Source organism: Molothrus aeneus, chromosome 13, assembly GCF_037042795.1.
Source record: "Molothrus aeneus isolate 106 chromosome 13, BPBGC_Maene_1.0, whole genome shotgun sequence".
In the NCBI taxonomy this organism is placed as follows: domain Eukaryota; kingdom Metazoa; phylum Chordata; class Aves; order Passeriformes; family Icteridae; genus Molothrus; species Molothrus aeneus.
In genome coordinates, this window is record NC_089658.1 from 1,536,739 (window position 1) to 1,564,694 (window position 27,956).

Sequence of the window (27,956 nt, forward strand, 5' to 3'; positions counted from 1 at the left end):
ACACCAAGAGATTATTAGTGGAAAAAAGATGGGGGAAAGCGTTTCAACTGCTCTAGAGTAGATCTCTTGTTGTAGCATACCCCGTTTGCAGTGTTACATGAGACACCACGAAAATCATTTTTGTGTTGTGCGCACAAGTTTCTTTGGGAGTTGACATGCCCAGGGCAACATGTAAATTTCTGAGGTCACAGGCAAGACTCACTCATTGGCGACGTGAGGGAATGATGCCATCATTTCACTTGAACATAACTACGTGACCCTGCTTACAACTCCTGCTATGTTCGAGCGGGAACCGAGCCCCGTGGGATCGCCCGGAGCCGCCCTGGGTGAGGCCGGGCCCGCGGACCACAGCCCCCGTCGGGCCCGGCGGTTCCGGCCGTGACGCGCCCGCAGCTCCGCCTCCCTCCCTCCACCCGGCCCTGCTTCCCTTCCTTCCCTTCCCTTCCCCTCCCCTCCCTCCCGCCGGAGTCCCGCCCTCCTTCCGTCCCGCGTTCGCCCCCTCCTGCTGCGGCGGCGAGCCGAGCCCAGGCGAAGATGGCGAAGACTTACGACTATCTGTTCAAGCTGCTGCTGATCGGGGACTCGGGCGTGGGCAAGACCTGCCTGCTCTTCCGCTTCAGCGAGGACGCCTTCAACACCACCTTCATCTCCACCATCGGTGAGGGGCCGCGCCCGGGGCCGGCCGCCGCCATCCCGGCGGGAGAGGGGTCCTGCCGGGGCCGAGCGGGGACGGAGGGAGGGAAGGGCCGGGGGCACCGCCCGTGTCGGGGCCGCGCTCGGGCCGTGCCGGGGGCAGCGCTAACCCAGCGCGGCAGCGCTCGGGAGGGATTGTCCGGCGGGGGAAGGTGCCGCGGCCCTGGCGGGGCCCGCAGGGTGCGATCCGCTCCTGCGGCGGCCCCGGCGCCTGCCGTGCCCGCCGCAGCAACAGTTGGGCCGGGCCGGGCCGGGCCGGGCCGTGCTGCCGCCGCTGGGGTGCCGCGCGCGGGGAGCCCGCGGCCGCCGGCCGGGGCGAGGGGAGCCCGCGGCCGCCGGCCGGGGCGAGGGGAGCCCGCGGCCCCCGGCCGGGGCGAGGGGAGCCCGCAGCCTCCGGCCGGGATGGTCGGAGCCCCTTGCCGAGCCTGCAGCGTCTCGTGTTTAGGTGTAGATATTCCGAAAGTGGGGAAGGGTTGCTGGAGCTGCCTGGTGGCAGTGCCTGAACGCTCTGGGCAGGTGGTTCGGCTCTCAGATCTTCCCTCCACACTCATCATGCATAGGTGTACTCACGGTTTGGAGATTTGGAGTAGTTGCATTGAGTAGAGCTCCTCAGTCGGCTATAGAAGCCCCTTAGCGACTGGGTGGAGGAACCTCCTCGACAAATCTTGAGTGTTTTTCTCAAATTTGGTTGTGAAAAAGGGTTTGTTTCTAAGCTTCACTAACCTTTTTTAATGGCAGTGAAGTGTGATAGATCAAAACAGGTGGTTGTGACTTATATTTTTATAAGATTTTTCAATTTTAAAATATTCTGCTGAAATAAATGTAAGCAAAAGGCCTTCACTGAGATAGAATTGAAACTACAGTGTGGCATGACTTGAGATTTATGTTCAGCTACTTGTAGCTGAGGTCACTTTTAAAGTGAAGTTCACTGTTTTGGGGATGAAGGGGAATAGTGCAGTGGAGGCTACTAGTATTTAGGAGGGCAAAACTAATGCTGACTTGAAAAAAATAGCAGTAAGAGAATGAGTAGGCTCCCTTGAAAATAAATTGCTTTAAAGGTAAGGTGAAATAGTGTGTAACTCGTTTTATGTTACCCTAATGCCCTGTCCTTTTCAGACATTTTATTGTGCAAAACTTTGTGCACAAGGAAGAAACAATCTTTATTTAGGCACTTGTGATTGACTAAATTAGGTGTGGCATCATTTCTAATGCTTTTAGAACAATTTTTCTGCATTTTTCTGGCACATTTCTCTCTGCAACCATTTTCAGAATGCTGGATCAGTAACATCAGCTGATTAAGGCCTGAGTAATCCTACCTGAAGAGGTATTATTCTGTACCTGTGGTAGAATAAAAGGCTTAATAAACATTAATAAATGCTGTATCATTTAAAAAAATAGCCTACTTTGGTACTGTGCTGCTTTATACTTCTAAAGAGATAGCTAACATAAATGGGTGTGTCTGTCTTCCAACCATTTTCTTGATGTTTCTTGAACTGCTCAGCTCCTTGATAATTTTTTTTTTTCCTCACTGATTCACTTTGAAGTCTTGAGGACTGTGAATATGCTGTTGTTTTTTCTTACCTTATTCAGTAAATATAGGATTTGCTCTCATTTCCTTCCTTTATATTTGTTTGTGCAAGGGCCTTGTTTGCAAAACAAGTCAGCTTGAAGAAACTTATTAATCACTGAGGCCCACTTTTAATTCCATAGGTAATAGTTATGATTCCACAGTTATGTATTCCTTCTTATAGCTCTAGTCCCCTTTTATATTTTAGCAAAGAACCTCCAAGCAGGAAAGTTGACAGGAAATAGTGAAACTGTTCATAAAAGTGCTGACCTATGCTTGAATAAAAAGACTTGGAGCTTTTTCAGTCTTTGTTGCGGATTGTGTGTGTTACTTGTCGGTCTGTGGTGTGGCTGTAATCTGTTGTTGAAGATGTGCTCCTGTGCCCTTTCTCTCTTCTCAGTACTAGTTGATTTTACAGTCATAACTGCTCCATCTGATGAGCTTGGGGGAATTCCATTTTTAACAATTCTGCTTTTTTTCCATGACTGATAAGTCATAGTTAACCGTGCTGTGGAGGGAGGCACAGGATGCTTCTCCCAAACAGGCTGCCCTGCCGCTTCGGGTTCTAAGGTGCCCAGATGAGCATTTCTCATTAAATCCACAGAGTTTTCCTGGAGTATGAGCTGCCAGGCTCTTTGGTTTGTATGTTCTCCATGAAGTGGATCCTGCAGTAGGATGGTGCTTAGGAACCGGTGTGTTCAGTTAACAGTGATTTGTGATAGTATGGGCCCTCAGTTCTCCTCTGGTGTGTCTCTCCTAACAAGATCAGACTTGGTTTTACTGTAGAAGTCTAAGAAGGCATATGTTTGAGATGTGTTGACATCAAATTTTATTGTTTAATCTTATGTACTTACATGCTGTTTGTGACATGAGTCATTTAGATTTTTTTTTTTTTAAACTATGGTGGGGTTAAATTTTTGCCAGTTTAAACTTTTTTCTTAGATTTTTGGCCCAGGAGTTACAACACTCTCTTTTGCCATGATGAAAGGGCCCACATCATATCCAAGTACCAGATAACTTCCTTATAATTTCCCACTCCTATTGTGCTTTAGTAGTTTAACCAGGGTTAAACTTCAGCACTCCAGTTACCAAAAGGAAAAAAATAAAGTAGGAGGGAGATATGGAAATGCTGTTTTATTATAGAATAATTGCTTTATTTCCCTTCAATGCTCATATTATAGAAGTAAGTCAGTAATGAATTGTAGTTACTTTGTCATTGTGCATGGTATATTCATGTTATACTTCACAGATCCTCGTCTGTTTTGCTGTCATGCAAAACGTGCCTGTAAGGCTGCAGCATCCATGTAGAGTGCTTGGAGGTTAGGAAATGCTCCTTTGACTTTCCCCTCGAGACTTTGCTCATGCTCAAACTCAGCGTTGGACTGGTTCAGACAGCAGGGACTTCCAGCCTGGTGTCCCGTGGCCAACAGTTGCATAAGAAATGTGATAAAAGTGCAATGCATATGGCTTTATAATTCATCAGACTTCTTTTATTCTTTTTATGGGTGACTGTTGGTGCAAGAACCTTCATGTCTTGGTCTTCACTACCTGGCATTACTAATACCTTCAGCAGACTTTGCTACCCATTATGAGAAGTGAACCAGTGACCTTTGGATTATTCAAAGCCACGTATTTTCACTCTGTAAAAGCACAGATTGGCCTTAAGCAACTTCAGACATGACAGGTCCTTGTCCTTCAGCAGCTTGTAATTTTTTATACAGGGCTCTGTAGCTCTTGATAGAATTTCTGAAAGAATTTCTGACCACATCATGCTGCTGTGGTCTCTAGTGAGGATCAGCTTTTCTCTGTGAACATGGGATAAAACTTTTTTTACAACAGGAGTGTGTTATGTAAGGTTGTGTTGTTTAGTTTGCTTTCTGGGTGGAAACTTCTGCTTTTGCACATTACATGGAAAGTAAAATGCAGTTGAGTCAGCTCATTTTCATACTTAACAACTCCTAAAGCAAAAGCTATCTTGGAATATCTCATGTGCATTTTGCTAGTAGTTTCAGTGCAATACACAAGAATCAGAAGCATTAATTTAGCAGTTTCTAAGTATCTTAACTTGCTGTTCAAGTAGTGCTGTCTGGTAAAACTGGATTTGGTTTATCATTTGAAATAATAAGGTTTATTTTTTGCATTCCTTTCAGCTTTTTTGTATCAACTGGATTCTATGAGAGTAAAGTCGAATCTTTGTAGCTGATAGCATTTCTGATTTAGTACAAAGGCTTGCTGACAGAAACAGAATTTGTCGTATTTATTTTTTTAATCCAGGATGATATCAGCATTTGGCAGGAAGTTGCTCACAAGATAATACTGTATCTGAGAGTTAAAACCAATTGTTGATTTTACAGAAGTAACTTTTCCTTAGTCTACATCTTCCAAAATAGGACACTACTCTGGCAGGCAAGCACGTGTGTGCTGACCTTTGAACACTTGGATGAAAATCCTTTGTCAAGCAAAATTACCAGCTTCCCTTTTGCAGTGAAATTTCCATGTCTGTAAAGTGTAATGGAAATTGGTTTAGTGTATTCAAGTCAAATCATGCCTCATTGGATATTTCTACTCTTCTTCTTCACAGTTACTTATTTATATGATGGACAAGGAGTGATTGTTCCTTTCTTGGGGTTGGGGTTTTGTTACCCACCCTCCCATTAAGCTGCAGCATTTCCTGTCCTTAGCCAGTCAATTTCTTTTGGGCTTCTCCAGATGGTCGGAGCTGTAGAAGAAAACACATCAATGATAGATGAGCAGGGAAGGGAGGGCAGGGAAGCACCAGGAAAGCATTGTCAGGAGTACTTTATTAATAGTCATTACTACAAACTGATTGTCATCTGGAGTACTTTATTAATGTCATTACTACAAACTGATTGTCATCTGGACTTTGAAGTGACTGAGGTGAGTTCACTCCCACTCAGGTGGCACAGTTACATGTGTCTACAGAGGGGAAGTGCGTGTTCAAGGCTTGTGGGATCTGGGACTAGGGCATCTCCTTAGGACAGGGTTTACATGGAATAGGGAAAACAGTTTTGTGGAGGTAAATATGAAAGTGGAAGAACGATTCTGTTTTCGAGGTCAGTGGTGAGTGGTCAGCAAGATGATGTCCTGATATTGAACAGGAAGTTGGAGCTGAAGGTATTGCAGGTTAAAAGCATTGAAGTTTGTGTGTCTTGTAACTTTAAATTTGATACTAACACCTAGCTGGTAGCAAAGGACATCTTAACTTTGATTTTCATCTGCTGGTGAGGTTGCATTACCTCACTGTATTCTGCAACAAGCCAACAATGGAGTGGAAATTATTTGGCTTTTATTAAAAATGCTGCTGCAGCTTTTGTGTTGCGTGTTTTACTCTGAAACAGTGTGACAGATGTCTGAGTGTTGATGCCTGTTCCTAATTGGCAGATGGAGGTCTGTCTTGGTTATGTGTTACTGGTTATTTGAGTGACAGGAGGGCAGTTTCGAGCTGCTTTTGTGACTTGGTTTGAATGCAAAGTTAAGAACACAGACTAACTTTGAATAAGGGTAGGAACAAATGTCTTGGTTGATGGATACAGGCTTTGAGAGAGGTATTGAAGACACAGCTTTTGTTTGGGAATTTTTAATGTACTTTTTAGGATGGATTTCCTAGTCCTTCTGTAGTAGAAGTACATCCTTTTAGTGGAAATACATCTTGGACTGTTTTACTTCAAAAATTAACTAACATTCATAATAGTAATAAGAATAATACATGCAGTGTTTATAATGATGGTTTATTTCATGTTTTGTGGTAGAAGTTATGCGGTTTTAATTCAAAGGATATTATTTTGCTTTTTATCTTTAATTGGATGTTATGGTGGCTTAAGTGTCATCAGGCTGACTAAATATATAAAATAATATAAATATAAATATATATATTTAATATATAAATATTAAATATATAAAACAGTTCCAATGCTTTTCTAATATGGATAAGCTAGGACTAATAGTAGCATCAATGAAGTTGGACTGTGTCAGGCTTTTGTACAGAGTTAGGATCACAGACTCAGGATATCCTGAGTTGGAATGAGCACAGAAAGATCTTCGAGTCCAGCTCCAGGCTGAGCAGACCAAGTGCCCTCAGCTGTTCCCCTAAGGCTTCCCCTCCAGACACTTCACCATCCTCGTGGCCCTCCTTTGGACCCTCTCTCAAGCTTTCCATCTTTTTTTTTTCCTCTGGGACCCAAAACTTGACCCAGAGGCTTTTAGTTACCAGACTTGCAGCTCAAAACCTAAGTCAGTAACTTCCTGTCCCAACAGAGCTTGCAGTGGGTTGTAATTTAGTGCCTTTTTGAGGGTTTTTGACCAGTAATTGCATCTAATATCAGTTTAATCTTGTGGTTTATAATAGACTTTGTTGTTAAATGTAAGCTGTGACACTTTTGATTAGTTTGTATGCAGTTAAAGGCAAGTAAAGTACTGCATGTGTCAGAAGGTTTCTCTTCAACAAACAGTTGACCAAGTTTAAGATGTGTTAATTTTGCTGCCATCGTGCCTTCTGCTTTGGGCACCAGAGAAAAAACCCTGATGCTGAATGTCAGTGGCATCCTCTTGTATGTATGGCAACATCAAAAAACATGTCAAGCAGGCTGGTCACTAGTAGAAGTCTGGCCCCACATTGGGAGATTGCAAAAATCAGGCTGAGTATAAGAAATTGGGCAAAGCTGAAGTGTCTGTCAGCAGGGAACACATACACTGCTTCCCCTGCCTCCACACCTCCCAACAAAACCCTCATTTCTTCCACCTGACAGAGAGCAATAGCTTTGCTTTACTGTGTCAAAATATCTTGTCTGTGTGGTGTGACTTCTGCTGGGATTAAAGATGGAGTTTCTCTGTCAACCCAGGCATGGAAAGGAGGAAAAAGAAACAGTCAGAGGAACTGCCTGGGAGAACTTTTCTGGCTTAGCAGAAGTGATGTAGAGAGGAGTACTTAGAACATGCAAAGCAGGAAAAGCAAGTGAAGAAATTAAAGCATTAATTAAAATTAGTTCATGAAAAGAACCTTGCGTGATGTAGGAGAAAACAGCTGTGCCAGAAAGAAAGTTTGACCTTTCTTAATAAGTTAGGTGGCTGTGCCTGTTAGTATAGGTAGTAAAAACCTTCCCAAAAAAGGCCTGTTTTGTCATTCATGTAAGAAGTTAAAGCAGCCCTTCTTTTCTCATGTCCTTAACTTCCCAAACAAACCAGCAAATAACAAACCAAAACCACCCCATGCTTACTTACACCATGTTAAAAATGGCTTTAAAAAGCCTCTGCTGAAAATGGTGTTTTGGGGCTGCTGAGAATGCTGTCTGTAACACTAACTTTGGTAACTTTAAACCTTCTGCTTTGACTTTTTGGCCTGATTTTGCTGCCTCACTGGGTACTTCCTACACTTGCTTCTAACACAACTGAATTCCAGACTCTAACTGAAATTCCTAGATTAGATTATTTATTTTAACAAGGATAATTCTTGCTGGATGAGACATTTTGCTCTTCTTGGATCCTTTTGGACAGAGTGTCAGTTAAAGCCAAGAGCTGTCTTACTGATATTGTTGATATGTGGGGATTTTTTTGGTTCTCTGTACTTTTGCTTCCAGTGTAAGCATCTGTGCCCTCTAAAGTGAGCAGAGTGTTTGTGCATTCCTATAAAACTTCCAAAAATTTTATCACTTCTGTCTTTACAGTGGTCATGTGTAATTTACACCTGCTCTAACATGATCCAATTTAATTAGTTTTTATCTCTGGTGTTTTTGTAGCATCCCTGAACCTACCAAGGAGGTGTTTGGCAGTGTGATTTGTTGGGCTGTAGCAGTGCTCACCTGTCCATACCAACTGTTCCCGTGGTGTTTTCCATAGCTGTGTTAAACCTGCAGCTGGTGGGGTTTTTATGTGATGCCAGTCGCAGGCAGGGCTGGAATAGAAGGTACAAAGTGCATTGTTTGAACTGTGTGAGGGCATCTTATCTGTGAGTAGTCATGGACTGGCCAGTTCTTGCTTTGCTTTGTGGCTCCTGGGACATTCAGTGTTCTCACTTTCCATGTAGCACCTCTTCTGTTTTAACCAAACAATGTCCTGGCCCCCAAAATCTTCATTTCCTCACTCTGAATAACCAGTTCATGGAGAGCCCTGAAAATTTTAAGAGGCTTTTTAAAGAAGAAGTGGCATCTCCATTTCTCACTGGCCAGATGTATAGATAGATGTAGCAGGACCAAAAATTAGGGAACAAAACCAATCCTAATCTTTTTGGCCTGTTCTTGTTGTCACAGCTGAAGCTTGGTTTATGAATAATAAAAAATGAAATTGAAATTGTGGTGGCAAGGCAGTATTGATTGCATGAGACTTTTTTAATAAGCCATTTTTTCAATCTTTTGGATTCTTAAGATGCCATCTTTGGACAAAGTAATTCTTTTTGTCTTTTTCCTGACGGCAATATTCAGTTAGAGTTATTTTGGTTAAAGACATAATTTTCTATGTTTCCTACACCTACAAACATAGTTCATTTACAGGCAAGAGATTTGGGATAATTTTTTTTCCTGTTCTTGGGAGTTCCACTTTGGGGTCAGGGATTTATTAATTTATACTTTTGATAAGGATCAATCACGTAATCTTGTATTAAGTGCTGGACTTCTGGAAGAGGAATCAAATTTTTGTATTCATAAGCCACCTTCTAGATGGGGAAATCTGGTATTCTCACCCATTAGAGCATGTGGCAGAGTTGTTCATGTTTGCTGCTCTCCAGTTGCATGTTGGCTTGAAAGGAATATGTCCTCTAAGCAGCTAAGTTAATGCATTCCTCTTAGACACAGGCAGTCTATAAATAATCCTTAAAATAAACAAACTTTGCTGTCTGTATCAATAGTACAATTTTAATCTATTTAAAAATTGTTTTAGATGAAACTGAGTTACCATCAAGTGTAGCTTATCTTAATTCAAAATAGAATAAGAGGTATACCACAAGTTAATTCCTGTGCACTTTCATGGTATCTAGATTGTAACCTCTGAAGTACATTCTGCAGGGACTCAGCCCTTTTAAAGTTGGGCTCTTGTGACAGTTGATAATTTCACTCATGTCAAGTAGTACTAAGTTTCTAGTGTTATATTGTTTTGTAGTCTTGAATTTTATATTGAGTATTTTTGGCGTTTAAAATCATGCATTTCAAAGGTTGCTCAAAGCAATGTGCAGGTTGACTTCAAAACACTGAAAAGAGCATTTTGGTGTTCAGGATGTTGCAGTGTCCACACTGAAGCACTGCAGTGCCCAGTTGTGGTGGCAGAACTCACAGGAGCACTGGATTCAGATCTTCGTGTGGTAATCAGCTCACACCATTTGAGCTGTAAAAAACATGGACATTTCAAATGTTGGTCTAATCCTGTTGGTTAGAAATTTATTCTGAATCCCTTGCTCTCTTTTAAGTAGAAAGTGGCTTATCTGAAGAAAGGAAGCTTAGGGTGGCAGTTGTGCCATGGCTGAGGGGACATGCTGCAGGAAGTGGCAGTGCGCTGGCACCCTGAGCTGATCTTGGACTCAGGAGCAGGAAACGTGCACCTGGCATCCCCATTCTTTATTGCCTTACCTCCTTTAGCCATTTCTATAGATTTGTTTTGCCAGTATTAAGCACTGGACTTGTGAAAGAAGAATCAGGTTTTTGTATTCATAAGCCTAGATGGGGAAATCTGGTGTTCTTACCCATTAGAGCATGTGGCAGGGATTTATTTCATGTTGTAGAAAGCTGCACACTGCACATCCTGCAGACCTGAGGGAAAGAAGAGCCTAAACTAAACTTTCTAAGTTTCTAGCTTTCTAAACTGCCAGAGCCTTTTTGTATTAATAACTTCCAAGGTGCAAGACTCTGCTCTGTGCCTTGTGGGGAACACTGGGTTTGGGTTCTTGGTGGGGGTGAAGAGTCAGATGAAGAAAGGCCAGTTAACCTGAAGGAGCCTATTCAGCCCACTCAGGGTTACCAGTGTGTTGTGGGTTCTTGTGGGCTGCCCAGAAAGAATGCAATTCACTGTGTCCCTTGAAGTTGTGAAAGAGTAACTAGAAGTGGTTGCACTTGTGTTTAATTCTAAAATAATTCGCCTTACGACTTTTGAGAAAATGTTGACATTTACCCTGGTGGGGTGTTTCATGTTAGTTCTGCTGTATTTCTGAATGGGTGCAATAAAAAACTACTGCCTCTTTAATTTACATACTGATACAAGATATTGCTGAGATCATCTGAAAATTCTTTGCAGATGTTACTAGGGACTAAGGCTAAACGTTCAAGTTCAAAATAGTCAGACTTTGTTCTTTTGTATGAGGCTGTATGACACACTGGTATGTTGCAAGGCTTCTCTATCCTGCCCTTTACAGTAATCTTGACTCCTACTTTGTCATTTTTTATTTTTACTAAAATTATTGGAGTATTAATTTAAAAGCAACTTTCTGAAGCTTCATTTATCTACCTTTGTAGATTGAGACAGTACACTGATGTAGCACAAGAAAATATTCTCTTGAAAACCACATTAAAAAAATAATTGTGAATTTAATCCAAACCCTGCAATAGCTGCTGCTGAGAACAACAAAAAAAGGACTAATCTTTGGGTAAGCTTGTAGGGAAAATCTGTGGGAACAAATTGATGTCCCTTAGCTGTTGGATAGATATGAACAGAACAAGTTTGTGGAGAACTGATCTGTCCATAGAAGGTGTGTTCAGCTGTGTCCTCACCCAGCTGTGTGTGACCAGTGCTGGTCCCTGCTGTGTCACCTGCAGTGTGACCAGTGCTGGTCCCTGCTGTGTGTCACCTGGAGTGACACAGGTGTGTGACAGGGCCCCAGTGTCCTCACCCAGCTGTGTGTGATCAGTGCTGGTCCCTGCTGTGTGTCCTCACCCAACTGGTGTGTGACCAGTGCTGGTACCTGGAGTGTGACCAGGGCTGGTCCCTGCTGTGTCACCTGGAGTGTGACCAGTGCTGGTCCCTGCTGTGTGTCACCTGCAGTGTGACCAGTGCTGGTCCCTGCTGTGTCACCTGGAGTGTGACCAGTGCTGGTCCCTGCTGTGTGTCACCTGCAGTGTGACCAGTGCTGGTCCCTGCTGTGTCACCTGGAGTGTGACCAGTGCTGGTCCCTGCTGTGTCACCTGGAGTGTGATCAGTGCTGGTAGCTGGAGTATGACCAGGGCTGGTCCCTGCTGTGTGTCACCTGGAGTGTGACCAGTGCTGGTCCCTGCTCTGTCACCTGGAGTGTCATCAGTGCTGGAAGCTGGTGTGTGACCAGGGCTGGTCCCTGCTGTGTCACCTGGAGTATGACCAGGGCTGGTCCCTGCTGTGTCACCTGTGTGGCACAGGTGTGTGACAGCCCCTCAGAGGATGGAAATGCCGTGGCAGCAGATGATGCTGGAGGAGCTGCTGTGTCTCAGGGTGAGAGGCTGCTGCTGCTGCTGGGGCTGTCCCTGGAGGGTGAGCAGGGCTGCAGCAGAGGAGCACTGCTTGCTGCTTCCCAGCTCTTCTGTGCAGCTGCAGCCACTGGCTGCCCACAAATGCACAGCCTAGAGGGAGAAGTATCTCTTGAGTAATTCATCCCAGGATTCAACAATCTGAGGGTGAAGTATATTGATTTTCAGTTATGTGCCTCTTCTCACTTCCTTGTTTTTTTGGAAGGTAAATTACCAATCTGCTTGCTTGGTTCAAAGTTACTTTTAATTCACTTAACCAAGGGGCTGCAGAAAATGTTTTCCTTTCTTTTTGTGTATCTTAAGACTCTTACATGTCCTGCAGTTAAGAATTCATAAGGAGTTCTCTTTTCCCAGCTCAGCCCATTGAAAAAAATCAACACTCCATGACCTCATGTGTAAACCAAGTAGGCTAGAAAGGACCAATGCTGTGAAGCTGGAGCAAGCCTGGCTTGAGATTTGATGCATAAACTCCAATTTTCCCCATGCTGACTTGCTCAGAAGGGTAGTGAGACTTTGTACCTTGGCTCTTTCCCCCATCCCTTTTGTTGTGGTCTATGTCCAGTGATGGTGAGTGCCACTAAGTTCTGTTTATTGTGGAATCCCATTAAAAAAAAAAAAGTTTTTTATTTCCATTTCATTCTTCCATTCTTACTTCAAAGGAGTAAAGTAAGATCTAAGGCAAAGAGGAAGACAGCTTCTTTAAGAGGGTGAGACTTTTATTATATGCAGGTCATGCAAAGCAGTTCCGTTTTTGCTTTAATAAACTCTGGTGCATCTTTTATGTTCTTTGATAGATGGGACTAAAACAAGATTTTTCTAGCAAGCTAATCTGGTATTCATGTTTTCACAGCGTCTTTGCCAATTTTTGTGCTCACTGGCTTCTTAAAATATCTTTGGCTTATATATTAAATAAAACCAATAGGTAAACAAATTAAAATGCTGGTACATTGAATACTTAAAGTATGTCAGAGATGGAGCAATACTCTGCTGGGGTAGATACACAGGCTATCAGAGTCTGATGTGTATTTACATCCTGAATGGTGCTGATTTCCTGTCTGATTTCTTGCTACAGCTGCACACATAAGGTCCTCCTGCTGCAAACTAGTGTTGAGCCACATGAAAAATTAACTTAAAATACTGCTGAATTGGGTAATAAAGGTAAAGGTCAAGAATTCTAATATTTGCCTGCCAGTGACAGGATTTTTTGTTTCAGTTTCATTTTTTTACACTCATTTGTATAAATTACTTTTGTGTCTGCGTTTTACTGCTCCTACAAAACATTCAGGAACTTGACCCTTCCAGAAGCATTTAGCTAAGCAGACTGAAGTCCCCCTAAAGAAACCTTTACCTTCAGGAATTATTTTCTGGTACAGTTGGAACAGCTTACTGGCTCCAACCAGAATACTTCAGTTTGGTTTCTTTGCTTTCTTTGTGCTGTAGCATTTTCTGCAACAGCAATTTTGTTGAAAAGAACAAACAAGACAATCTGTCCAGGCAGTGGTGCTATGTAGGGGAAAGTTGTAGTGGAGTTCTAGCTGGAACAGATACTGTAGCATGAAAAACATGAGATATTGGCTCTGATGGCTACAGGGTTAAAATCAGGGTGAGGGGAGAACAAAAGAGTAACAGTGATGCCCTGAGAGTGAGCTACTGTTTTAAAAACTAAAGTAACAAAATGAACTTTTCCAGCCTCCCTGCTGAGTTTGTCCTTCCATTCCTGTAAGGGCTGCGTCAGGCTGCTTTGTTGAGGTTCATGGTAGAGAACCACTGGTACTAGAGCTGGAAAAGGAACTGCTCCTGTGTGCTGCTGGGCACTCCTGGGTGTTTACTACTGCAGTGTTGTGAGCTCTTTCTAATATTTCACTCTGTCTCTTTAAAATTATTGCATGGCAGCTTAATTATGGGTAAAATCTGCCCAGGTGGGCTGGAATAAGGTGAAACAGCTGGGAAGTGGAGTAGGGGAAGAGGGAGTGGCAGAAGAGCTTTGGGATATGAGATGGACATGACTTCTTGGCTTAAACCAGGTGAGGCCAGGCCCCCTGGCCTGTGGCATTTGGCTGAGTGTCACTGACCAGGCGTGCCCTGAATTTTATCAGCCGTGCAGAGCAATGCAAGGTGGACACGGCAGCACAGAGCTGCCAGGGGTTTCTGTGGGACCCTGTGTGTGGCACTAAGGATGCTGCCAATGTGCTCCTAGACAGGGTTTTGTTGGAAGCTATGGAAGCAAACACCCTCAGTAAAGTGAGGAGAGAGGGTGCACCCCTGGCCTGTAGTTAGCAAGGATCTGGAAAGGATTTTGAAGAACAATAAACCCTCAGCTGCTTTTACCCCATGCTGCACGGGAAATGCAAGCAATTACAGCCCTAACTAATGTGCAGTTCAGATTGCACATTCTGGCTTCTATCCTTGCAGAATGCAGGTTTGTGATTCCTGCAATAAATGTTTCTGTATAGTTCTGATCTAATATTTACTGACATGCTAGTGTGTCAGACATTCATGTGACAACTCCACTTCAGCAGTTAAAGATAATTATCCTGTTAGCATCTGCACTCTTAAGCATTAATCTGGGTCTGTGTTTTCTAAAAGCTTCTAAAAGTTAACTTCAGATGGACATCCAGATGTTTCTGGGCTTTTTCTCAGCATTTCATGTTGCATTTTAAAACTGCAAACTGTGTGATCCTTTGCAATCAAACTTTAATTCACTGACTCATCTTCATTTGGCCTAAGTAAATTTTCAAACTTTTGTATCCCAGTGTATGACTGTGCAAAAGAAGAATGGATTAACAACAGAAATCTGCTGTCAAGAGTTAGTGTTGCAATCTCTAGCTGCGGAGAGTTTTCCATGGTGTAATTTGGAGGTAGCTGTAAGCAGATCGTGGTTTGTGCTCTGCCATGCAAGAGCACTCGGACGGAAGTGGCAGCACATGTCACCAGGCCTGCTCTGAATGTGTGTAGCTCACCACTTCCTCATGCTGCACTGAAAGAGCAAAAGAAACAGCAGTTTCTAGTTCATTTTAACCTCCAAAAAGTTACAGTTGCAGAGGTACTTACAGCCTTTCCCTTTATGTTCTTTTAGCTTTGAAATGAATCTTTGAGAATTTGGGTGAAGTTCATACTAGAAATCGTAAGTTCTGAGAAGATATTTTTTGTGCAGGTCCTGACTTCTAGAAGGAGTGGTTGTATAAATAATTTCAGTGCTGCAAGGGAAATGAGTAACCACGAGAAACCAGTCTGTGCAAGAGCTGGATTGGTGCAGATGGGAAGCTGGTGCTGCGGTCAGGAGTCCTCAGAAAGCCACCCCTGCAGGATCCCTCACTGCTGTGCCTCAGCTCCAGCAGCTCCAGTGCACACAGAATTCTCCTTCTGAATCTACTTTTCCTGATAGTTGTGTCCCAAAGCTTCAGGCCTAGACACAAATGAACTTTTAGAACTGATTTAATTTGCTGTTGCCAAGATAAAATGCTCTTTCCAGAGAAATCCATATTGGTGCTTTATAACCTTTGAGGCCAAAACAAAATCTATTCAGGGCAAAGGTTATTTGTTTTCAGACCTGAATACAATTGTCTATGATTTCAGCAGCTGTGATTGCACCTAGTTAGGAAAAAAATCTTTACAACAAGGGAGGCAATATCCTCTGTTAAGGAAATGGAAACACTTGCCTAACTTGTGTTACGTAGGATAGGGATTTTTTGAAAGTGCATATAATTCTCATGTCATTTTTAGAAGAGTGTGAATTAATGAAAGTCTCTTTTTTCCTACCATTGAATCTTGTGAAATTGCAATTGTACTAGTAATCATAGCATTTTAATTAATGCAATTAATTTCATATGCTGTTTAAGTGCTGATGTGATATTTTTGCTCATAATTTGTATTCTAACTAATGAGCTGAGCTACATATCCATGGCACATTGTGGCCAAAACTTGTTATTTTCAATATATTAAAATAGTAATATTGTATGTGAGAAGAATGAAATTCGAATAACTAATGAGCATCCATATTTCATACTCAGTTTCTACTGTGGTGTAGTAAAAACTCCCATAGCTTCCTGTTTAGTGTCTGGATGAATTCTTAAAGCTAGAAACAGCATTTTTCCAATTAAGATACTTTCGATAATTGTAAATTAAATTGCATTTTAAGAAAGTTTATTTAATTTTTTCTAACTTACCCCCATCTTTTACAAACTACAGCTAAATATCAAGTAACTATTTAAGATGCAGTGAAGAACAAGTGGGCCATTTGTTTCCAAACCAATTAATCTGGGGGATACTGTCACAAGATGGAAAAATCTGGCAGTCACGTAGTAGTGAGGCTTGAGCAGTCTTAATTTGACCTGTGTTGTAATACAGATTTAGAGATCCAAAAGTTAAAGTAGTTAGGATTAAGGGGCTAGTCTGTTTGGAAATCCATTTCACCCCTCTAAACCTTAAAAAAAATTATTAAACCCTTCTAAATTACTTTTTTCAATGTTTTTTAAAAACCTATGGCTTAAAATCTGAAATTTATTTTCAAAATCAATCGGAGAACTGATGGGTACCATGTGGAAGTATAAAGGGGAAAAGGAGAGAAGTGTTTTCTTGATGCTTTTTTGGAGCTTCCTAGAAAATTTTAATTGTTCCCAAATGAATGTTCTTGAAAACGGAGTCTCATATCTCCTGTGTTGTATTGCCATTTACTGTGATGTCTGATTAGAGTGCATCAAACATCAGTTTTCAAAAGTAGATGCTGGCTTTGAAAAGGAACTGAGGGGTCACAGGATGGATTTCTGACTCTGAGCCAGAGGAAGCAGGGAATTGACTCAAACTGCAGGGACTAGTCAGATCTTCAGGAGAAATACCCATTCATACCAGTGCCCTTATTGGTGTGAAATGGGAGGATCTGGAGATCAAGTCTTCCTCTAATGATCTTGACTAACTACTACTGAGTCTGAACTTGGCCTGCTTTCATTGTGCAGAATAATTTATCCTTGCCATGTTGGATGCAGCTGAAAACTTTGTGCATTTTCAGCACTCCCAAGTGTGTGGGAGAAATGGCAGCTTCAGAATGGTTCTTTTGGCTAAGATTGCTCTTACCAAATTGCCAAAAGGAAACTGAACACTTCCTTTTCATTAACTGCAAAACTTAGGAGTATCTCTTTCTTTGGCAGGAATCGACTTTAAAATCAGAACAATAGAATTAGATGGAAAGAAAATCAAGCTACAAATATGGTAAGTATTCCAAAGCAATTCAAGTTTTCAAAAACTTGAATTCAGTTTGAGAAAGAATACTTCAAAGCTTTTGAACTTCAGTGTACCAGAAGTTTCATACCTTTTATTAATTGACTGTTCATAAGGTTTGTGCTTTCTCCTGGCTTGCCCGTGGAGTGGTTCTGCTTCAGTAGCACTGGAAATAGCCTGCTCACATGCAAGCATTACAGCAATTTCCTAGTTTATCAAAAACTGTCCTCTTAAATGTGCCTTTAGCTTTTCCCTGTGGAGGAGAAATATTAACTCAGTAGCTGTAAGCTAAAATATGCAAGCCAATAAAATGTAAGCTAAAATATGCAAGCCAATAAAATGTAATCTCCTCTGGTACTTTGATACCTGGTTGTACTCACCAAGGCCCAGGTGAGTGATAATGCTCCTGTTCCTTGCATGGTGGTTTAGTAGAAGCTGAGTCTCCTGAGCCAGACTCCTTGTGACTAAGGAGGTGCAGTGGCTGATAAAAATCTTCTGTCTGTAATACAGGTTAAAAAAGCTGGGTTTTGTCAGGCCTTTGGGGTCCAGCCCTCCTGAGGTGTGACTGGAATCACCAAATAGATTATATATCCAAACACTTGGGTCTGCTGGGTCGCTCCCAGGCAGGTGCTGCTCTCAGGCCACCAGCACAGAACACCAGCACCCTGAGCTGTAGTGGCTGGCCTTAGCAGCAAACTGCATGTGACACTGCACTAGCTGAACTGTTTTATTGCTGTGTGGTTTAACTTCTGTTTAAGACAGGACTTGGATGCATCAGAACTTTTTAGTTTTAATTACTGGAGGGCAGGCTGTGTAGTGCTGAGTTCTATTGCTTGCATGTAAACTGGAGTGGTTTTGTGCCACGTTTCTGGTGCTGCTCTAACTGCTGATGTCAGGAGGGTACCTTGAAAATGAGGAAACTGCTGGGGGCTGAAGAAATTCCTGCAAACAGCTAAAGCTGTGTTTTTCCTAATGACCAAGTATCAATGCATTGTTATTCTTTAGTAAGACATCTCATGAGTGTAAAACAAATCTTTTTTTTTCTCTGACTCGTAGGGACACAGCAGGCCAGGAGAGATTCCGCACAATCACCACAGCTTACTACAGAGGAGCCATGGTGAGTGCTCACACTTCAAAAAACCTCAACACAACTAGTGGAACTGGTTTGCTCCTCCTGAGTTTGGGTCCTGTAAGTCCTCCACTGAGGACTGGGTAATTGTGGCTTGAGATGTGGGGAATGAAGTTTGTGGTTTGGTTGGGGGTTTGCTCTCTGTTTTCCTTTTTTTAATGTGCTGGTACTCAGTCTAGGCTTGTTTCTTGTGATGAAACTTCCAGCCCTATTGTCTTCTTTTAATATAATTTAAATTTCTGCAGATTTTAGTGAAATATGTTACCAAGCTTTAATCAGATAGGTTTGGGGTTTTGTTTAAATGCAGTCAACTCCTTTAACACTTGAAGTGTTTCAAAAATAGATAATGAATTATTTTAATATTAAAAATGTGTTTCACTGAATTGCTTTTCCTTCAGCCAGTAGAGAATGCAAAGTCTGGGCTAGAAATACAATGACCTGCAACACCTACTGTTATGTTTTCCTCCATTGAGAGTGACTTGAAGTCAAATAATTGACTTAGAGCCTACACCCTTGTGGTACAACACTTGTAATGGTTCTTAATGCTATGATTTGAGATATTTTATGTTGGGACACCTTTAATTTTGACTTGGTGGTTACTCTCTGTGCTGCTGTTTTAGGTTCTTTTTGCTTTGTATGAACAGATCTGTGACATTCATGGGCTGTGTGTCCAAATAACTCCACTGTTACAGAGCACAGGGAGAAATAATAATGGTTGTGGCACTGTGTTAGAGCTCTGCAGTGCTTAAAAAGGCTTTGGCAGTGAGCTGGTCTTCTCCCCAGTCCATGGCCAAGGACTTCTATTTGTCCTATGAGGAGTGATTGGAAAGGCCTTAGGAAATGAACCCTGCAGTCTGTCCTTAATGCAGTGGCTCTGTGGTTTCCCATGCTTTGCTCAGATCCCATGGCAGATCCCATGGCAGTGTGTGTCCAGAGCTGCTGGAAGGAGCTCAAGCTCCTGGGAGAGCCCCAGGGGTGAAGGTTTCTGCTGGCCCCAGCAGATTGGAGCTGGCAGGTTTGGTGTCCTGGACTGCTTAGAGCTGCTGCATTAAATGTGACTTGAACCAGACAGTCCTGGTGGCTGCTGTAGCAGAATTTCTAAACTTGCCCTGACTGTAGGCTGATAATTAAAAGCTTTGTATAGGTGGTGTGTTTGACCTCTAACAGTGGCAAAAACTGTTAAATAGTAATATTTTGGGTAAATTCCAAGCCATGGCATAATGCCTTGAGAAAAGACTTACACACCTATAATCCAATGTTGAATTTTTTTTGGAACTATTAATTAAAACTATAGCATACATCAAAAGTCAGCCAATTGTAGTAGCTCATCTAACTAGATTTTCCTAACTTTATTTAGGGAATTATGCTGGTGTATGACATCACAAATGAAAAGTCTTTTGACAACATAAAAAATTGGATAAGAAACATAGAAGAGGTAAGTGCTTCATTCCATCTTATGATTTCCCTGGGACAAATAAAAATCAAGTAATTACTGACTTTCATTGCAGTAGGCAGCAGATATGGCCATGCACCACTTAGGAGTAAAGTGCCTACTGTTACATTTCCAGAAGAGCCAAATGCCTGTGCATGTGTGCAACCTGCCACAGAGCTCATTATAGTACATGGGCAAATGCAATCTAGGAGTATTTATTGCAGCCTATTTTCATATTTTAATTGCTTGTTTCAAGAGTCAGCCTCTCTCAGTAATGCCTTCACATTAGATAATTTCTGTAAAATAAAATCGTCCGTTGTGGAGGAGTTTGACACACAAGTTTCTTTTCAACAATGATGCACTTTGTTCCTGAGAGATTACTTTTGCTTCTTCCAGCATGCCTCTTCAGATGTAGAAAGGATGATCTTGGGTAACAAATGTGATATGAATGAAAAAAGACAAGTCTCAAAAGAAAAAGGGGAGAAGGTAAGATTTGGTCGCTCACCCTAATTAGAAGCCTACTTCTTGTAGGATTTTAGCTTCTGGGTGTTTGATATGTTTTAGGCATGTGAGAGAGAATGGGTCTCAAATCTCTTGTTTCAGAAAATTTTATAGGTATAGGATGCCAGGTTTGGGGTTGTTTTGTTTTTAAATAGCACTTAACTGTCTTCGGGTTTCAGTGAACTTAATGGTACTGTTGTCCTGAGGGCAAGATCCTGTCGAGAATGTTGACCTTTGCTATAGCATGAAGTATTCTAGATCTCAATATGAAGTTTTCTGTGTATTTGACCACATTGTCCTCAATTCATTCAAGGTGCTTACTTATCCTGGTTATAAGTGCTGGTACTAAAGGTTAAGTAATTAATTAGTTGTTCTACAGAACAAACAAGTGAGGGAAGAATCCTGCAAACTCTCTCATGTGCAGCTGAAGTAGTCTAGCTGCTGGTAACACAGCTGATGGGATGATGGCATTGTAGTTTTCTGGTCCACAATTCATATCAGCAAAGATTCTACCTTAATGTTCTTTTAGAGCCTAAATAAGTATTTTGGTGACAAATTAATGTCCTTTTTTTCTTTTGTTTTGACTTTTATGTGAGGGTATGATGAGTTCTAATACTTTATCTAATTGTCTTTAATATTCTTGCAAGAGAAAATAGAAGTGAAACGTGCTTGGTTTGGTTTTTATAGTTTGTTGTAGCATGCAGCATCTATTCTATTATGAACCTATTGTGAACCTGTGTGAAACATTACTTTTACAAAAGGACTTCAAAACAACTGAAAAACTTTAACCTCTCTTCCAGTTAGCAATTGATTACGGAATCAAATTTTTGGAGACAAGTGCAAAATCCAGCATAAATGTGGAAGAGGTAAGAGATGGGTGCTACACTTGGGTGTTTCCTGAATTACTTCTGTGGAGGTTATGCTCCATGGTCTGCTGGGCTTTCTCACCTGACCTGGGACCTGAAACCCCCACTGTACTCCTGGGTCTGCTGCTATGATCCAACTGTGTCTGGTTTTCTGGTAGGGCCTGGAATTGTTTTAAAAATGGGTGTTAACAGAGTGGTCCACTATTACTGTAGCAAACAGTTGCCTTTGATGTCTGTGCCTTGCTATTTAAATTTCAAGTCCTTTTGCACAAAGAATAGGTTTAATTTTAGAGCAGTGCCTTGTGCAGGAAATGGGATTCTTTACTTTCAGGGTAACATGCTACTGTGTCACAGAGGTTACTACTAAATACATGCTGTGCAGATGAGGCTGAAAATTTGTGTATTAACCTGAACAGCAGGTCATAAGCTCATCTTAGGGGAGGAAGAAGACTCACAATGCTATTTATAGATTTATAATCTGTTTTCCTGTAAATCAATTTTGTGCTAAACCCACAAGATCTCTGTGAGAGTTTAAGGAAATAGAGTGGGAAGGAAGAGTGGCCCAAGTCCAGTCTATCTGACTATAAATCACTGGTGTCATCTCAGGGACGGTGGGGGAGGATCTGGGCTGTGTGAGAAGTGTGGACAAAAAAATAACTCTACCAAAGGCCAGCTAAAATAAGATTTATTCATCCAGCAATGTAGACTTGTGTTGTCTTTATACCTGATCATTTAAAAGTCTTTCTGTGGGATTTTTTTTCTTTAAAAGTCCTCAAACACCTCCTTAATTCAGCTTGTGTATCTGACAAGTTAACTAGAAACTGAAGACATTGTTGCTTTAAAATAAAGAGGGATGTCGTAGATATCTTTTATGAAAAATCCTTTCCTTAGGATTTTTTCTCCTGAGAAGCTGAGAGGCCTCAGGAACAAAATGTAACCAATGGTTCTCTGCTGCTGTGGAATGCAACAGGTGCATCTGGGATTGGGCTCATGTGGTTGTTTCTAATTAATGGCCAATCACAGCCCAGCTGGCTCAGACTCTCTGTCCCAGACACAAACCTTTGTTATTCATTCCTTCTTTTTCTATTCTTAGCCAGCCTTCTGATGAAATCCTTTCTTCTATTCTTTAGGTATAGTTTTAATATAATATATATCATAAAATAATGAATCAGCCTTCTGAACCATGGAGTCAGATCCTCCTCTCTCCCCTCATCCTCAGACCCCTGTGAACATGGTCACACAGAGGGATGGATGTTGTGCCAGCTGGGGGTGTTTTTTTCTGATTGTGGGGTGATTGTTTTACAGGATAGAGTTAGAATGCACTGATCTGCATCCTGCTGCACCTGGACTAGCTTGACCTGATTTTCAGTGTCCTTGTCATTCTTAGAACAGACTCTGGAACTGGGACCATGAGGAGTCAGTAGCAGAGGGGAGACCTGAGTTCCTCTGGAGGATGACTTGGCTCTGTCATGACATGGCACTTTCAGTTTAACCCCTGCACGTCATGAAATACACAACAGTAGTTTGTGCTTACTCCAAAATGTTTGGCTCTCTGAATTTTTTTTAAATTGTCACATGAATGGTGAAGAAAGCATTAAAAATGCAGTTGGTGTAGGCATTTGGCAATCACTAATGATTTGGTTTACTTTCCACCAAATACTTTACTTGCAGGGAATTGCACAGTTGTGATGTTCTTGGGATCAGAAGTGCATTAATTTATTTGTTGTGATTTATTTCGATTAAATGAGTGCCTATCTTTGGCTATATTCCAAACACAATGAGAGGGGAAGTGTTCATACTTCTTACATTCTGGAACTGTCCTTTGATTATTAGGGTCTCCAGACAGCCTAAATTCTTGCTTTTTCCTGCTCCTGGACAATTGCAGAGCTTTCCTGCTACAGAAGTTTCTTTGCCCCTTCATACATTGAAATCTGAGATGCTGAGATTTGCCAGAGTAATTATTCATGGGTTTTTGTCTTTAATTGAGATACTGGAAGCTTAAATAGCCCTATAGATATTCCAGAGTAAAGCTTTTGGAGGACAGAGAGCAAGCTAACCTTAATGGGAATTCCCAGGCTTGCCCTTCTCAAACCTCTCTGGCTTCCTGATTGTGATGCACAGTTCACTTTGAGGGGGAAATATAAACAGGATTAGTAAATGCAGCCTGATTTTTCTTTCTCCCCCCAGAGGTATGCAATGGGGAGGTCTGTTCATTTGCTTCAAAGATTGGCAAGGTGGAGACTCAAGATGTTTTTTTTTTCTTCTAAAATACATTTGCTGAAGTTTTAAATATACAGATACTGTACATAGAGTGTCTTGCAACTCAAGGTGCTTCTAGTGGCCTACAGAACACTGTATTGTTAATGTGTCTGGCCAGTCCAAGTTTATCATGTCCTTTATGTGTCTTGTGACTAACTCTTGTTTGTTTTTTCTTTATTTCCCCTCCTCACCAGGCGTTTTTCACACTTGCACGAGACATTATGACAAAGCTCAACAGAAAAATGGTTTGTATTTCCAATTAGCATACAAACTAGATACAGTGAGAGTACAGCTATCATAATACTGAGTAGTAGCCCTACTAAAATCTCCTGGGGATTACATTAGTTACTAGATAAAATTTGAGCAAACAGTGATTTATCACGCTTTATTACACATCAGTGCATAACTATTCATTATTTTGCATGAACATTAACACTGGGCAGCCTGAAACTGATGTGTTGTTCTAAAATGCAGTAGTGTGATCTGTGTTTTATTATGTAGTCTCTTATCCAGCTAATTCATGAGATCTGGATTGTTATGTGAATGTTAATTTTTTTGCCAAGTGCTTAATGAAATCTGTATCACTGAGGAGCTCATGTTGCATCAGATCTCTGCTCTGGTTATTGCTTTGCAAGCAGAGGAAGTGGGAAGGGAGACTAGGAAAGCCAGAGATACTATTTTCTGCATTTTGTGATGTTGACACTCTTTTCTCTTTCAGAATGACAACAGTTCTTCGGGGGCAGGTGGGCCAGTAAAAATAACAGAAAACCGATCTAAGAAGAGCAGCTTCTTTCGATGCACGCTACTTTGATGAACTTCTAATGATAAGACTGCAGCACACTTAGAACCTTTTCTGCTTCTTTGAAAGCACAGGGTCACAAAGCCTCAGAAATAATACCACCAAGCTGCTGCTGAGAGCTCCATTGAACGTAGACTGCGATACACAAATACCAAGTGGATTTTGCTCACTAAGCCTATTGACCTGTCAGGCTCTTCTTTCTCAGATATGGAAGCTATGAAGTGGAGACACAAATGCAAGATTTAACTTGTTTTCCTTTTTTACTTTCTGTTTTATTGCCTGTTGCAAAAGCTGCTATGTTTCTTTTAACTTTGCACATCCATATTGGCCTCTTACTGCCTGTTACAGCACAATCTTACATTTGTATTTGCACAGTTTGACTTGTAAGTAAGATTCTTAACAGATTTGTGCACAGTTTTATTTCTCTTTTTCAACAAATTTATTTTCAAGCAGAAGAGCCAGGGGAAAAATTAAGTCTCATTTCCATTATTTTCTATGCTGTGTACTCGTGGCCATGCAGTATGGATGTTGTTGCTCTAGTGATGAGAATTACTGTAACAATTGGCATTTAACAAATCTGTCCAGATTTTGTCTCTTAGATGCACAAATCTGTTTATGCAGAAGCTGTGGCTTCTATTCTGAATGTAGTATGCTTTTCTTTCTTTACCAGACTTAGCAAAGTTGTGTTCTGAATTGCCAGTCACTGTCTGATTCACAGATGCACCTTTCAGTTCTTTGAATAAACACAGTGTCTTTCCTCACCTAACTTCCCTTGGTTAGCTCAGACTGTCTGCTCCTTTTTTTGTTTCTGATGAGGAAGCACACTCTGGATTTGAAATGATCACCACAAATTGGCCTCATCACTATCACTTAAGTGGCTTGTGGAAGCTGAATGCGTGAGTTTTGAGTAACCTCTTTGTGGATTCACTTGTTCAGAATTGACTGCTTCTAAGGGTGACTTCCATTTCTACTCTTAATTCTAAGGATAGTTTGTTAATGTCTGTAAGCATTGGCACTAAGGAAGCCTCTCATTAGGGCTGTAATGTACTCCTAGTTTGCAGTTAATGCTGAATGTGTGTCTTTGGTCTGCTCGAGCAGTTGTTTTTTCATCAAAAACTGGTACAGTGACCTAGACTGTTAGAAGCAGAGGTGAAACATAGTTGCCTTTTTTTACTCAACCGAGCATTGTATAACCTAGTCTTTGTTCTACTACTTTTTTATTGTCTTCTGAAAAATTTCCTCAATGAGCAATTAAAACAGGTGCTTTAGTTCTGTTGGTGTGCCAAACGTGGACCATTGTAAGCTTTAACTCCAAGTTTGTGTCCAGCATGTTTGCTGTTAGGGGATGGGCGTGTTCTGTCACTGTCAAAGGAAATGTCTGACATGCTTTTGCTTCACTTCGTTGTCTGGAGTTGTAAACAGTGAGTTAGTTGTTACCACAGAGAACCATTTTGTTGTGTCAGGTACTGAATTTGTCATCTCTGGGTCTGTTTGAAATAGTTTGAAAGCAAACAGGCCAATAGCATTAGATGTAAAGCTTTTGATTTTAAAGGGTTTATCCTTAGTAGCTGATTCCATAAAGTTTTAGGTGGTTATCAGCCTGTCCCCACATGTAGTTTAATAGAAGTAGTTCTTGTAACTAGATGGTGGATCTCATAAACTGCTGTTGCTGCACTAGAACAGAGAAACCTTCATGGCAACAAGGTTTAGTGAAAAAACAAAGCAACCCTAACTGCTCTGTTGTCTACCCTTGATGTTTTTCTTGGACAGGCTGAAGCAGTTATGTTTTCTGTATGGTTAAAAAAAGTGCTTCTATACAGAAAGTGTTGTGACACCAATTATGAATGTTGTTTATTTTCAGTAATTTACCTCTGACTTACTTGGTGTCGTAATACTTTGATTTTTATCTCAGGGGTTGTCTGCAAACCAAAACTGACATGTTCTGTGTTTGGCACTGTTTACAGAATGCTTTGTATTGTTTTTCCTGTCTTCACTGTGTGGTTAAATGTTCATTCAATATTAGTCTCCATGAACTTCCCTTTGAAAGAGCCTGTAAGTAGTAGAGTCTATGAAGTGCTTCTTGAAGCAGCAGCGAATTGGGGTATCTGCTCTGTATGGGGGAGGGTGGGAGGGAGAAAAGAACTTGCTATTTTCTTACATTTAGCTGTGCTAAACTGTACATAAATGTGAGGTAAGACCATAGGAAATTCACTTTATGCATGAGAAAGTACTGCAGTAAATATTTCCCTTTGCTTATTGTTCGTGTACAGTTCATCTTTTTCTATTTGTAGAAGAATTTAATGCAATTTTGTTGTCATCTGCTGAAACTGAAGAATTCTAATTTCATGTGATCTTATGGATAAGGTAAAATGCAGATTTCTTTCTTTGTCTTTGCCCCCACCCCACTTCTCCAGCAGTATTAAATGGCTGAGTGGCTGCACTTTATCAGTGTGCTAACTTTTGGTCAGTAGAGACCTTTCTGTGTACAGTCTGCCCTGTCAGACGTGGGAAAATGTGCTGTATCTTAGCATGCAAATCAGCTGTATGTTTTACTGGGATATTTTAGCTCTGGTTTCCTCTAGACAAGCGGGTGATGATAATGGTATGTTCTGCCTAGGCATCAGATGCTGGCTATTACAGGCTTTTCTAATATCACTAGGATTGTTTTGTGCAGTCTCTGTTGTTACTTTGCTCAAGACTATAGAATCTTAAGTTTTGAAGGACTCTTAACTATACCTCAGTCAGCTAGTTAGAACTCTAATGCCCATTGGAATGAAAGTCATATACTTACTATTCACTTAGTAGCAAATGTATTTCTGTTTTCTTCCAGAAATTGCCATTAACCTTTCAAGAAAGCAGACATTTTTTGGTGGATTTCAATAAAACAAAAATGCTGCTTATGCTTTGGAGTTTTAGGAGAACTTTCCCTCAGCCCCATGCCTGTGCACTATATCTTGACCTATGTTTTTCTAAATGGTTTTTAAAAAAAAGCCAAATGAAAAACAAACTGGTCTCAGTGCTTTGCAATTTTAGCTTTCAGTCTGTGCTCAGCAAAACATGCACAAGAATTTTTTGTTGAGTGTATATAGAATGTGTTATTGACTTATCTGGGAGTTCTAATATTGCTAAAGCTTAAACCACTCATGAAACTTAATGCAGCTCACTTTTCTCTTTGGGGGACAGTCTCAAAAATGCTGATTGACTTTTCAGACCTGTAGCTCTTTTTACAGAAAATATTTCCCATTGTGACTTTCTCATACTAGTCTGCTGAAGTTAAGAGAATTACGTGGATCATTTTCACAAGTGAATAAAGAAGTCTTGAATGTACATATCACATTAAAATATTGTGAAAGCATAATGATTTGAAAGTCCATCAATAATATGTAAAATGCATAAATGTGTTATTTGTGGAAATGCATCTGTTGTTGGGTTACCTGTTAATGTAACAGAATTTTTGCTATGTTAAACTTGCTAAGGATTGGTCTGTAGGTAATAATAGGTCTTTTTTCTCCTCTGTTCATTGAACTGCTTATACCATTCTCACTCTTACAAATAAAACTTGTATTTCTTTCTTCCAAAAAAGCAGGATTTACATTGATTTTTCTTGTTTCTGGTGAATATAACTATTTCAGTGCATTCCTATGGCCTTACGAACATTTTTGCAAATAAAACTTCAATTACCATTATTTTAATGCTATATAGCTACTAAATTCAGAATAAAAAGTATAGTCCTTGAGAAAATGCTTAATTTTGAAATAGAAGTGTTCTGCTATGTGTGTTTAAGCACATTTTACCTCTGGTATAAAGGTGTAATGTGAAAAGCTCCTGCAGATAAAAGTGAACTTGTCATGTGGTTAACTTGTAAACCTAATCATTAAATGTGTATTGATGTATATAGATAAAAAAACCCAAACCCAGCTCCTAAGAAAACCTTCATAGTCCAATAGTTTTATTATTTCATGTGAACTTTTTTACAATGTGTGTCTCAAATAAAAGTTACATAATGAAAAGCATTTTGGAGTATTTTGTATGAAATATTCCATGTAGTTTTTATACATAGTTGGC

The 27,956-nt window shown here is 40.9% G+C and overlaps 1 protein-coding gene across 1 annotated transcript; it reads left to right on the plus strand.

The window, feature by feature from the left end:
• The first annotated feature begins 489 nt into the window (after nt 1-489).
• Nucleotides 490-27,904, plus strand: RAB8B (RAB8B, member RAS oncogene family). Its single transcript, XM_066558596.1, has 8 exons — nt 490-658; nt 16,836-16,896; nt 17,962-18,022; nt 19,392-19,469; nt 19,863-19,952; nt 20,768-20,833; nt 23,287-23,337; nt 23,811-27,904. Exons 1-8 carry the CDS (start codon nt 535-537, stop codon nt 23,901-23,903), a joined length of 624 nt encoding a protein of 207 aa, XP_066414693.1. The 5' UTR covers nt 490-534; the 3' UTR covers nt 23,904-27,904.
• The last annotated feature ends 52 nt before the right edge of the window (nt 27,905-27,956 follow it).